Raw genomic sequence first — 12,959 nt, 5'->3', positions numbered from 1 at the left:
AGCACCTTGATCGACAAAATGTATGAAGGAGTGGTTTTTTCATCTGGTGACGAAGAGTACGAGGAGACGTGTATGTAAGCGCGCCGGGGTTCTCTGGCAGCTGGTTGCCTGAGGCGGTAAGGCTCCCTCACCATCGCTTCCGCAAACCTCCAATTAATCCGAACCCCGTCATTGCACCTCCACTCCCTTCGAGTGAGCGTATTTGCCATTCTTTTGCTCCCAAACTCACCAATTCGGCGTCGTAACCCAGCAAAACGGTAAGAATCCATCTCCGCGTCTACCTCAATGTCGAATTTCACGGCCCTTTAACCGTCACTAAGAGTCACACGCAGATGCTGTCCTCGCGGATTTTGACCCGGCGCCTGCCCCAGGTTGCTGCTCGCTTTACCGCTCCGCGCGCCTCGTTCTCGCAAGTCCGAAGCCTTTCTGCAGCTGAGATTGATGATCCTTTGCAGGTATGTCGTTTATCGTGCCCCGGGTGCTGGATCTTTCCCCGATTGACGCCTTCGGTCTGCTTCTAGAACGGAGGTTATCAGAACCCCCCTCGTGTGAAGCGTGCTTTCAGAGACCCCTACGGCGACTGGTGGGATAAGCAGGAGAGAAGGAACTTTGGCGAGCCCGTTCACGAGGAGAATGAAATCCTCGGCGTTTTCAGTCCCGAGCAATATACCCATGTCACACCCCGCAAAGGCCTGTTCCAGATTGGAGCTTTCATCGCAACCTTCCTTACTCTCTGTGGTGTCGTGAGCCTGTACTACCCTGACAAGCCCAGCGTCCCAAAGACTTATCCCGACGGCTTGGAGAAGGAGCTTGGAGGTGCGAGTGCTGTTCCGGTACGTTTATGAATCCTGTCTTGGCACTGGTGGCATGAGACTTGTACTGACATTGATATGCAGGCTCGCAAGGCCGGTGAGGACTCTTTGTAGTGGTTTGATTTCATATTGTGTAAATACTACAGTGCAAGTTTTTCTTTTACGGTTTCAAACAAAGGTCTGATTGTCAATTCACATTAGTGCGGAAGGTCAATTCTGTGCCTCAATCGTGGCGGGATGGAGCAATTGCTTATACTGCCAGCTTTTAAGACCCGGGGTTCCTTGTCCTATGTGGGATAGGACATCTGTGCTATGTCGATGTCGATCATTGGCTTGCAGCTGTCCATAATGTAGCACGTCCTGGACCAAAGCAGACCAGAACTGCAGCCGATTTGGCCGTCGAGAGAAGAGGACGATGGATGGAGACCAGGTTCCTAAAGCGTTAAGCCACTCCAGAGACATCGTAGGCATCGTCAACTTCCCTCGACTGATAACACTCTGAACGGAAAAAAGAGCAAAGAGCAGATAGAGACCGCTGTGGGATACCATACTGAAGTATGTACCTTAGGGCAGAGTATTGCATGTACCATTATAGCTGCGTTCATATTATGTGCGCCTCAACAATTCACAGAGTGTGATTCAATAAAGCGGTCAATTATAAACACTGTAGGAAATTAGAGATACTTAGCTCGCGAGTAAGGCCGGCGCTTTGCTGAGTGGTGCGACACTGTTCGAGGCTCTTGGGCAGAAGGGCCACACTATAACTACGTCAGTTGATCGGGAAGCTTTGTGTTTCAGGTGCAACAAAAACATTCGATCCCGCGCCCCTTTCTTAAACAAACCCATCTTTGTTCTTGAAGGGTCAACCCCTCACTCTCATCCCGCATTCCTGATTCTGCGATTCGACCCTTCATTTCGCGGTCTATGAAACTTGATTTGGCTCCGTACGCGCTCGCTAGTGGTTTGGTTGTAAATCCTCTATCCATGGTCTCCGCACCCTCCCCCCTCATTGAGTGCAGTTGAATTTTGAAATAGTGAGAGAGGGAGAGAAAGAGAGAGAGAGAAAGAAAATCTCCTCATGTCGACATCATCGACTCAGTCCCGAGGCATCAACCGACGGATTAACAGTCTTCAGAATGAAGTTCGCCATTCCCGCAATCTGTCCGCATCGCGCAGGCGCCCGGTGAACTCTTCGGCCGCCTACAGTTATGCTCTACGAGTCGCGTATCTCACGTATCTTTTGAATCCTCGTTCTCGTCGCATACAGAATGTCTCTGCCGCTCCGCAGCCGCGCCCGAAACGGGCGTCAACCTCCTTCCATGATCTGATGAGCGATTTCTCGCTGGTTAGAGACTCGAAGAGCACGAGGTTCCCCAATGGCTTCGTGTCTGAGCTTGAGAAGAGGCTGACGGGGGTTCTTATGGGAAAGGAGAGAAGGAAGGAATATCAGGATCACCTGGTCGTTAGGACATTCGCCGCGTTTCTCAACACTCTGAAAGATCAGTCATTCAAGAAGCGGATGGAGAAGGACCGCCGAGCGGAGGATCTTGTCCTTATTTTCTACTCAAATGCGACCAAAGAGCTGAGTAAAGGGAAAGATTCAGATGACGATAGTTGGAAATTTATGGTGGACAGACATGTCGCCCTTTTCGTGCGACTGTTTGCGCTGATCCTGAAAGACCATGACTGGGACAAGGACCGGCCTGAACTAGCAAACAGGTTATCAGTTCTAGAGAACAAACTTCTCTCCCAGGATCATGATCTTATGCAAGCGAGCGGGCCGACGGCGACGGTTGAGACCACAACTTCCCTCAGCTACGATGTTAGAGACATGCCTCTCGTGCAGCATGTCGCGAAGATATTCGGCATAAGTACCCACCAGGCCCAATCCGACATTGACAAGAACAGAGGCGTATGGACAGGAAAGGCAGCCCTTCAGGACTTGAAAACTTATCAGGCTCACCTGAACCTCCAAACGCGGAAGACGTTATCCAGGGAAGATTTTGATAACGAGGAAGCTTATGAACACTGGAAAAAGAGCGAGAGCCCGGATTTGTCGCAAATGATGCTGGCAATCGTACAGTCAAATCCAGAGCTCGCAAAAAGTACGCCAGGCGGTGCACTGCCGCGGTTCAATGCGAATGCCGCTGACCAGAGCAACGATCCAAACGCTACACCTCTGTCTCGAACAATGTCTGACCGGCCGGTCTCCTATGTGATCGACCAACCTATCGACCTGAGTTCTCTGTCGTTGTCAGACGACCCAAATAATAATTCTGAGGAATCTGATACGTACACCTTCATACCGTCGGACCCAAGGTCAATGTACAAATTCATTCTGGGTCTGACACTGAGTCACGACCTAAAGGATCGCGAGATCGAATCTACGGCAGCTACTTCGGAAACACCGTCAATGAAACTACTCTCCAAGCAGTCCACAGAACTGCTAAATGAAATATGCCTTCGCTGGCGAATACCTAGCTTTTCTAGGGTTGTATTGTTCCTGGACATCATAAGAACAAAGTTCGTGGACAACGAGATTGATCTTGACACTCTTGATTCTGCCTTTACGTTTGTTAAAGAAACACCTCCGTCAGAGGGCAAGAAACGACAAAGTTTTATGGCCTCTGTTATATCTGACAGGAGCAAATGGACAATCCAGGATCTTTTGTTGATGCAAGAGCTGCTATCCTCCCTCCACGAAGCTTTACTCCGGGAACTGTACGATGTAATGATGGATTGTTTTGAAGCTAAGCCGCGTCCTATTGGCCCGGTGATGTACGTCTTGGAAAATCACATACAGCTCGACCCGAACTACACCGAAGACTTGGAAGATATCGATCGGTTCCGCTCCTATGTGCAGGACGGGCTCGCGCAAAAGGCAACTGAGAAGTATCAAGAACTTTTAGGACAGACTGTCCCAGTGGAGGCAGAAACCTGGGAGCCACACCACGTCATCCAGCTCGGCGATGCCATCATGAAACTCGCACAGAAAATACGGAAGCGATATCGAAATAATCCGGAAATTATGGGGTAAGAGGCTGATCCTCAAGTAGCGCACTCATCAGAACTGACAGATCTTAGGGTAAATCCCTATAACATTCTACTTACAAACATCCTCCCTATATTTGCGGAAGATGCGCATGAGATGGTTGTCAGAATCGTGCAACAAGCCAAATCGAGAGGGGAAGATGTTGAGCTGGAAGATGGCTTTGACTTGTATAAACAACTGACAGCGACTCGCCGGCTCTTCGTAGAGGCCTTTCCTGAGTAAGACCCTGTTCATTGTTGTGGTGTATTTGTTGCTAACGCTGGGATAGTGTCACTTTCCCTTTCCACGTGGAAAGTCTTCTGGAAGACTTTGTATGGCGCTGGATTCGCTTAACTGATCAGAAAGTCTTGGACTGGGTTGAACAGGCAGTTAGACAGGATCCCTTTACTGTCCGGGCCGGTGACTGGACAGATGTGGTTCCTGAAGACTACCGACACAGCGTGTCGGTGATCGACATATTCCGCTCCTTCAATCAAGTGGTTGAACAGATGATTCAACTTGGGTGGGATGATGACTTGCAGTACGCAAAATTTATGACTGCCCTTTCTAAGTCTATCGGGAAAGGTGTGGCACGATACTGCGAATTGTTGGAACAAATGTTTTCGAGAGAAATGGATCGGCTGTCTCCTGATCAAGAGGCGGCCATGAATCAGACTACTCAGGAAAAGATAATGCAAATGGCGAAGGAAGCATGGACAAGCAAGGAAAAAATTGAGCCTTTCCAATTTTTCCCGGAGGTAAGCTTGCGATATGATTTCAGAGTGCGTCGCCTGGTCCCCGGTATCTGACCGAAAATTACAGTCCCTCGTCAAACTGAATAATATCGAATATGCCCTCTCGCAGCTCGACAGGCTTGAGCGTGAGATCAATGTCGACGGATGTGCGGAAGTGATTGCACAGCACGCAGGCCCGCAGCTACAGAAAATCCGCAGATCAACAACCTACGTTTTCACAATCAAGGTCGTGGAGGCCGAAGATCTCAAAGCCTGTGACATGAATGGCAGCAGTGATCCTTACGTTGTTCTCACAGATGAGTATCAGAAGCGAATTGCTAAGACTAGGATCATCTACAACAACCTGAACCCACGGTGGGATGATGCTGTCGACATAACAACACAAGGACCACTAAATATCATTGCGACCATCTGGGACTGGGATGCAGTTGGTGATCACGACTACGTTGGTCGCACTTCGATCAAACTTGATCCCGTGCATTTCAGTGATTTTCTTCCGAGGGAGTACTGGCTCGACCTAGACACCCAGGGCAGATTGCTACTCCGTGTCAGCATGGAAGGGGAGCGCGATGACATCCAGTTCTATTTCGGCAAAGCGTTTCGGACATTAAAACGTACCGAAAGAGATATGACTCGCAAGATCACCGAAAAGGTAAGTCACCCTTCCATAGCCGACCGACGGGGCTTCAGGACATTGACCATTTTTCCAGCTTTCTGCGTACATCAGTCATTGCTTGTCTCGACGGACCCTCAAATCCCTGTTGTCTAGAGGTCTCAGCATCTCTAGTGTGTCTAACTTCCTGAGCCGGAATCGCCCGCAGAACGCTACAACGGCTCCATCTGCTATAGAAGTGGAGAATGCACTCAAACCACTTTTTGACTATTTTAACGATAACTTTGCAATCATGAACAAAACTCTCACATCTGAAGCAATGAAGATGGTTATGGCGCGCCTGTGGAAAGAGGTTCTTGCCACCATCGAAGGCTTGCTCGTTCCTCCGTTGTCGGATAAACCTTCTCATCAGAAACCTCTTACGATGCAAGAAGTCGACATTGTGTCGCGTTGGCTTGTACTTCTCTTGAATTTCTTCCATGCTGTTGATGAGGAAACTGGCGAAGCCCACGGCGTCTCGCTTGATATTCTGAAATCACCCAAGTACCATGAGATCCAGACACTGAACTTTTTCTATTTTGAACCAACGGAGAGCTTGATCCGTACGTCTGAGCGCATGGCATCAGCGACGATATCACGGCAGCAAGTGAATAAGAACCGAGTGTCAGCGCCACCGCATATCGGATCTGGAGGAACTGGTAGTATCCTTGGGGTGCCGAACACGCGGCGGGTCAAGAGCATCATGCTGTCGCGGAATCTCGGCACAATGAAAAAGATGAAAGAGGAGAGAAGGCGTGAGGCCCAGGCAGAGCCGAATGATGATATGATTTTACGGATTCTTCGTATGAGACCAGAAGCTGCTGGATATCTACGTGATCGAAGCCGTCAAAAGGAAAGGCTCGCAGCTGCAGCTGCAGCGGATGCTATCGTAAAGCAAAGCCTCATGGCAGGAATGGGCGGAAGAATGGCGGGCACTCTTGGACGAAGATGACTTGGGGGGATGCTGGTATGATTGTGTCTATTACTGAGTAACCTTTTCTTGCGCTTGTCGTTTCGTCTGCAATTCTGCATTTTAGCATCGCTCGACCACATGAAGTTTATGATTCCCAATTTTTGTTTGCTTGGCGAGTTTCAGATGCAATTACGTTTGTTTCGCGGGATTGATGGTGTTGAATATGAAACCTAGACAGCAAACATAACGAGGATCTAATTGTTAATGAGAATAAATTCACGGACAATCGGAGCCATTTCGTCATGTTTGAATTTCATTCGTCTCTCGTTACGGAGAAATTCGTCTATATATAGACACCCTTTTCCAGTGAGATTGATCTGGTTTACTGCAGAGCAATGCACTCGATCTCGACCGGCACACCCTTGGGCAGTTGAGCAACAGCAACACAGCTGCGAGCAGGCTTGTGGGTGAAGAACTTCTCATAAGTAGCGTTCATCTCGGCAAAGTCGGCCATATTAGTGAGGAAGACCTGTGAACAGTCTCAGAGTCAGCACCAACCCCACACTCTCCGCAATCGTTGGATCACGAGGAATAACGCGAATGCTATAACGCACATTGACCTTGACGATCTTGTCGACGCTGGACCCGGCAGCGTCAAGAATGGCCTTGATGTTGTTGCAGCAGGCCTGTGTCTTTTCGCCGATGTTGCCCTCGACGAGGTTGCCGGAAGCGTCAGCGGGGATCTGGCCGGAGATGAAGAGCTGGCCGTTGGCACGGATGGCTTGGGACTGAAGACGTTTGACGAAGGGTCAATTGCTGTGTCTTGGATTCATGGGGATTGGTAGGATTTGTAGCAGGACACAGATTCTAGTTTTGGCCTTTCGACTTGGGGGTCGGGTGTGGGACTTACGTAGGGACCGGCAGCTAGAGTAGCGATCAATTGATTAGTGAACTTCCTTTTATTTGTTTTCTACACCGGGACAGTAGCCCGGAAGGTCAATGGTAAACCAGACTTACGAGGGCAGGCATCCTTGGTGAAAACGGGGGTCATGCCAGACATGTTGACGGATTGGCGGTGAAATGGGGTTGGGTAGGTGCGTGGAATACGGTAATGAGCAGAGAATCGAGAAGATGAGGTTATAGGACGAGATAGAGATGAGGAGTGGTGTAGGGAGAGAAGACGAGAGCTGCTTTTAAGCATGAGGGGCGGAGGGGTTGTGTGAGGTTAGCTCTATCTATTCCGCGGGAAAGTTGTTGATGGTTCGCTCCCCCACTGACATTCTCCACCAAACAATGTCATAAGAAAGGCGCATCTAGATTATCGAAGGACCACTTAGTACCGCTTGAATTATATGCCAGGTTAAAATGCTTCTAACGCTAAGATAGAAAAGTCAAATGGTATGTAGACTAGTATACAAAGTCATCTCATGCAAATCATGACGTCGTTAGGAGTAGTAGTGATTACCGCATTGGCAAGGTAGACCAGATGTTTCCGATGCGTACTTCGAGTCAACTGCTGAGATATTTCTGGAGTTATGATGGCTTGCTTGACACTGTATTGCCCAGTTTGTGCAGGAACGATGCAGTTTGCTCCGGTGAGAACCCGAAGAAAACCGGCCCATTGAAGACGACTTTTGCGGACGAGGTTGGGTCGATTTGGCCAGTAGGAAAATAACCGTCCGCGCTATCCTCGTGAGGGGGGCGAGGGGTGTCTGCGGCCTCGCTCTTGCTTGCTTCGTTACGGACGGTTTCAATCTCCAGATCGTGCCTTGGATCGTCCGCTTTGGGAGCATCATGGCCGAAAGGACACCGACCAGTTCTCATGCCAGATGAAACTTTGGCAGGCTCCCCAGTGGCAGAAAGGCCAGATGACGCTTTCAATGGCTGTTTGGCAGTGCCTGAGGGCGGAGTGGGCGGCGAGTGTATGGCAGGTGTGAAAGAAGGTTGGGAAACTGGAACCGGTATGCCCCAAGGCCTGCTTGGGGATTCGCCAACACGCACCTCGCGCAAAGGACGGTCGAAATGCCCCTTTCTCTCGTCATCATCGTCAGCCCCTGATGCTTCTTGTTCGTTGGCAGAGCTGCGTGTTTCTTGCTCAGGCGCTTCCATTCCAACGTCTTCTGCCCATTTTTCGACTCGTTCAGCAGATGAACTGGATGCTGGTGCGCCGTCCTGGCTATGGCCTGGTAGGTACGCTTGATGTTTGACTGACAAGCCTTGGATCATACTGATAAGATTACCATACTTTGCGTCAAGTTGCCGCATCGTTTGAGAATCTTTCTGGTAACGTTGAACGCATATTGCATGGCTGCGAGGGATCTCATGCTTGTGTCTCTCGACATAGTCGGCAATCTCCTCCGGACTATGCTTGTCCATGAATCTGATAGGACACCTAGAAATAGGGCATCTGGTTGAACTCGACTTTGCGGATGTCGTTAAACTAGAGCGTCTATCATTCTGTTCAGCTTTAATGGGATCGAGGTCCTCGTGCCCGCACGTATCACCGTTCTGAGTAACAAAGGCATCCTCAATCCCGTTAGACTCCCCATTTTCAGAGGGTTTATTGTTAGGCTTCGAAAAGGGACAACGCAAACTTCCCTGCGTGCCCTTGGTGGTGAAGTCTTTTTCTAAGTTGCCTGATACGCCAGCCCTGGTCGCAACATAACATGAATTGACTTCGGAAAGCTGCTTATCATTGTCGGTGCGGTTTATTGATCTGCAGCATTCCAGTCCTTCCTTTATGGCAGTAAGTGCCTCGCTTCCTACGTTTCCAGAGTCTGCAAGTGCCTTGATTACATCCAGGGGATTTAGGGATTGGCTATGGAGGGGTTCGTATTCGGAATGTCGACCAAGTATCTTCTCCGCAACGATCTTGGAGTGTGTATTGGTTTCATTAGGAAGTTGATTTGCCAACTTGAGGTACTATTGCACATGATGTCAGCATATGTGTGATTTGGAATAATGCAGTCAACAACAGAGGTAATCCAAAAGTCTCATCAGATAATACATGACTTTATCCGTCACCGCCGCAGAAGCGACTCCTGATCTAGAGCTAATTTTCTCGTCATTTGAGACAACAGGGGAGGGGTATTGGCAACAATAATGCAGGTGGGAATAGAATTTACCTCATCGTGTGCATATTTCAGCCTCCGATGCAGATCTCTTTCCTTGCAGCCTAGGTGTTGGATGGTAAGCAAGAGAGCTTCGAAAGATCGAGCCAGAGTTTGCAGCTGCAGATCCTGCTGCATTTCATTGACAGCAGAGGCAGGTAACATATCGCTCTGGGTGAAGATATTTACTAAATGTGAGACAGCACATCTAACGGCCTCATGTAACGCATTCTGCTTGACCCAGAAGCGCGACTTGGAAAATTATAAAGAAGCAGTGAGAAGGAGAAAGAAAACGTGGTTTTTGTACTGATGCCTGAAGCTGTTTTAGCGTACTTCTAAGCGAATTGGTCCGTGCGGTGGTGTCACGTGGCATATGCTCGCTTGGCAAGTATACCACGTCGGGGGTCCAAGGTCGCGAACTATCTGACAAGTATGCTATCATATCTCGACTGTGGTTCACTCGATATCGTCTATATGCTTTGCTCTTTGGCAAATTGTGCTCATGATGTCTCTGTATGGTCTTTTCTGTATATGCTTCTTGGAGCCTGCGTTGTAGTTCCCCATACCGTTATCAAAGGATGCTATGTCCTTACCGATGCCGGACAAATGTTGTTTGGATATGGTGCTGAATGGCCCCAGTGAGGTCTATCGACTATGTCCGTGCGCTAGTTTGGCTCGTGGCTCTCGGGCGTGTTGATAGTCCATACATGATATCGCTTACTCGATAGTTCTAAGTATCGTCGGCGACAAATAACATAGCTGTGTGAATATATATCGCTCCACGAGTCCCATACAAAACCAATTAGCATCGCACTGAGCGGGCAATGTTGCTCGAAATCGTACGAAATACAAAGTAGTTGACAAGCTATTACACTTCAGTTGAATATCCTCCAACCCCTTCCCACAGGGCAGCATGGTATTGTGAATGATCGACATCAGACGTCCAGATTTGGCGATGCAGACTTTGCCTTCTGATTTATGTAGCAGAATTTCTCGCTGGCTATCATTAAAGCGGCAGCCGGGCTAGCTCAATCGGTAGAGCGTGAGACTCTTAATCTCAAGGTTGCGGGTTCGACCCCCGCGTTCGGCTCGTTTTTTGCTTTCCTTTTTTGGAGAATCCATATCGTGGACAACCTATGATTGTTACAATCCCGTCCTACCCTCTCCCGCTTTGAACCATCAGTGGGCTAACTGTGGAGGATTGAGGACACTCGATGCGTCACATGTAGTCAAGGCGGGCTGCCCTCACCTTGTCAACCCATCATCAGGCTGGAGTGGGAAGTATGGAGGAGAACGCCAGGACCATGTGGGCTCGTGGCCTCAAATGACAACAGATGCCTCAGATGACAGTAGCTCAAAGAACCTGATGACCTAGTATGGTTTCTAATCCCACCGTCAATGGCTCGACAGCCGTAACACTAGGATAATTTTGTGCAGTGTTTATTTCGCCTCCTAGAGCACTTTAGCCGGGACCCTGCCATTAAAGCAGCCGCCGGGCTAGCTCAATCGGTAGAGCGTGAGACTCTTAATCTCAAGGTTGCGGGTTCGACCCCCGCGTTCGGCTATGTTTTTTGGCCTGAGCAGTTCACCATTTTGTTCGCCGATCAAAATGGACCAAGCTCGAGAGTAGGGTACGAGGGGTAGAGGGGTATTTATGCGGTCTTGCGCCAGCCCCTGACCTTCGACGCTGTCTGTTCGGTACGCTGCTCCGCCACATAAAACGCAAGCGTGCCAAATGGATCGACACTATACATGAAGACAGGCAGGAATAAACAGAAATAACCGGATGAGGTCAAAGTAGCAAGGTCTGATCTCATAAGTGTTCCGAACATTGAATTGCCTGTGATACGGCTACAACCAAGAGCCCCATGTACGCCACACATGAGTAGTGTGCACCGGACTCAAAAAATGCATGATGGCTGCAGCCGCTACAGGGCGGGGACATTGCTGTAACCGTAAGTCTGTAAGCATGAGGTATGTAGCATGGTAGCACAGCGACAGGCTTCACAGATGTCATACCAGTCAGGTACAGGACCCTTTTGCGTGCTTACTTCTACCACTTTTTGTTATGAATTGTCCAAATGATATGGACTGTTACTGTTGTTACAGGGCGAGGCATATGCGGAACAACGGATCCCTGCACATGCTAACTAGTAATTGATTGTAACGTGTCAAACAGGGCACATGTATGGAGTTCCTATTCATTAGTGGAATACCAGGAGGAGGTACCTGGTTGCATACAGTAATCAGATTCCTAGCATTCTAACCACATGTTGACCGGAACCGAGTTGGAAGAACAATGATAGCTTCCTGAAGTGGTCTGGCGAGGAGACTAGATTCAGTAGCGCGGAAACGAGAGAAGCCAGTCCATTCGGACAATCTGACTGTTGCACAATGGACGATGAACCCTTGCTAGACGCTAAGACGCGTGTTCAGCGGATATTAATCCATTTTGAAGAGGACAAGCTGTCCTTGTCAACATACGAGCGCGATCTGAGCTGCAAGCCACAAGTTGTACGATACCAATGGGCCGCGATCCCTTGATGATTCTATTTCCTCCCTCTCATGCTTTCCGGATACCACTATGGCCTTTAGGTCTGTGACATTGTATTGACCTTTAAAAGGATCATGTATGGTATGCATCCGCTTGCCGAATCATGTGTCACTTCATCATGCAAATTGAATGCGGACAATCTGGAGATGATGAAGAGTGAGGCAGTATTGATGAAACACAAATGGTCATACATAATCAGACATCTACAGATGTTTATAGATGTTGGGAAGATAATCCAAGTTTCCGCTGCTATATATCAGTAGAAAACATCCATACTAGCATGAAAACCTAGCTAGCAGTCTTGGTCTCATTGGTGGTACTCGTCCGATGCAGCCAATGCAACAATAACACAACAATTATCTAGTGGCTGGCAGAAGTGGAGAAGCCATAATAAATTGTTGAGTAACTTAAGTGACGATTGTCAGTCCGAGCATACTTTCAGAGTGCGCTAGCCTGACCCTCCACTAGATAGACAGGGAGACAACAATTGAGAGACCAGAATTCGCAGTAGTAGCGGAGGGATCAGTCCCTAGGATCCACAAGCTTCAGACCGCAAGTCGGAGATTGACACTGTGCAGATACAATTCAAGGACAGGGGCGAAAGTAATGAGTGGCCATGAATATCAGTAAGCCTGTTATTGGCACGCTCTGATATGTCAATTGAGATACAGTAACAGGAACCAATATAGCATCAGTTCACATCGCCAATCCTTCGAGTCACAGCATGGAAGACGAAGGTCTAGAAGGTGAGAAATGTTCCAAGGTGCAGATGAGGGGAGGGGGCTTTGAATCTAGCGTCTCATGTAGTCTTATGGCGAAAACTTGCATGATGACACTAAGATATGCGCAGATAGGAGCATTCTTTGATAGATAGGCACATGGACTAATCCATGAAGAGGGGCAGAAAAGTGATCTCTGTTGTGTCTCACAAGGTGGCATGGCGCTTGCCTCTTTACAAATAATAATGAAGAGAAATGGATAGGAAAATTCAGCAGGAGTGTCTGCTAATACATTCACTCTATCCCTGTAGATGGGCTGATGGTCAATATATTGATTGACGGACGAGGAGGGATTCTAGACCCTGCTGCCTGTGGCAATCATATATTATTATAGTTGGAGGAGGGGCTCTTGA

General features: G+C 48.7%; 4 protein-coding genes and 2 non-coding genes across 6 annotated transcripts; 4 read left to right on the top strand and 2 right to left on the bottom strand.

The window, feature by feature from the left end:
- Positions 1-18: 18 nt before the first annotated feature.
- Positions 19-926, top strand: ALT_2922 (uncharacterized protein; the record flags this gene model as incomplete). Its single annotated transcript, XM_033564704.1, has 5 exons — positions 19-70; positions 122-257; positions 323-455; positions 522-833; positions 897-926. The coding sequence occupies 5 exons, from the start codon at positions 19-21 to the stop codon at positions 924-926; spliced, it is 663 nt and encodes a 220-aa protein (XP_033420595.1).
- Positions 927-1,890: 964 nt separating this feature from the next.
- On the top strand, positions 1,891-6,202 carry ALT_2921 (C2 domain protein; the record flags this gene model as incomplete). The annotated part of the gene is made up of 5 exons (XM_033564703.2): positions 1,891-3,845; positions 3,897-4,082; positions 4,133-4,601; positions 4,666-5,250; positions 5,309-6,202. The coding sequence occupies 5 exons, from the start codon at positions 1,891-1,893 to the stop codon at positions 6,200-6,202; spliced, it is 4,089 nt and encodes a 1,362-aa protein (XP_033420594.1).
- Positions 6,203-6,545: 343 nt separating this feature from the next.
- ALT_2920 (RidA family protein) lies at positions 6,546-7,223 on the bottom strand (the record flags this gene model as incomplete). The annotated part of the gene is made up of 4 exons (XM_033564702.1): positions 6,546-6,692; positions 6,778-6,951; positions 7,074-7,087; positions 7,181-7,223. 4 exons carry the CDS (start codon positions 7,221-7,223, stop codon positions 6,546-6,548), a joined length of 378 nt encoding a protein of 125 aa, XP_033420593.1.
- A 473-nt stretch (positions 7,224-7,696) lies between these two features.
- ALT_2919 (uncharacterized protein) lies at positions 7,697-8,428 on the bottom strand (the record flags this gene model as incomplete). The annotated part of the gene is made up of 1 exon (XM_033564701.2): positions 7,697-8,428. One exon carries the CDS (start codon positions 8,426-8,428, stop codon positions 7,697-7,699), a length of 732 nt encoding a protein of 243 aa, XP_033420592.2.
- A 1,862-nt stretch (positions 8,429-10,290) lies between these two features.
- Positions 10,291-10,363, top strand: ALT_t070. Its single transcript has one exon. It is a non-coding gene; the product is annotated as a tRNA-Lys (tRNA).
- Positions 10,364-10,764: 401 nt separating this feature from the next.
- Positions 10,765-10,837, top strand: ALT_t069. The gene has a single exon. It is a non-coding gene; the product is annotated as a tRNA-Lys (tRNA).
- The last annotated feature ends 2,122 nt before the right edge of the window (positions 10,838-12,959 follow it).

Source organism: Aspergillus lentulus (genome assembly GCF_001445615.1).
Source record: "Aspergillus lentulus DNA, contig: Alt05, strain: IFM 54703, whole genome shotgun sequence".
Taxonomy (NCBI): domain Eukaryota; kingdom Fungi; phylum Ascomycota; class Eurotiomycetes; order Eurotiales; family Aspergillaceae; genus Aspergillus; species Aspergillus lentulus.
This window is presented reverse-complemented; position numbering and strand designations above follow the sequence as displayed.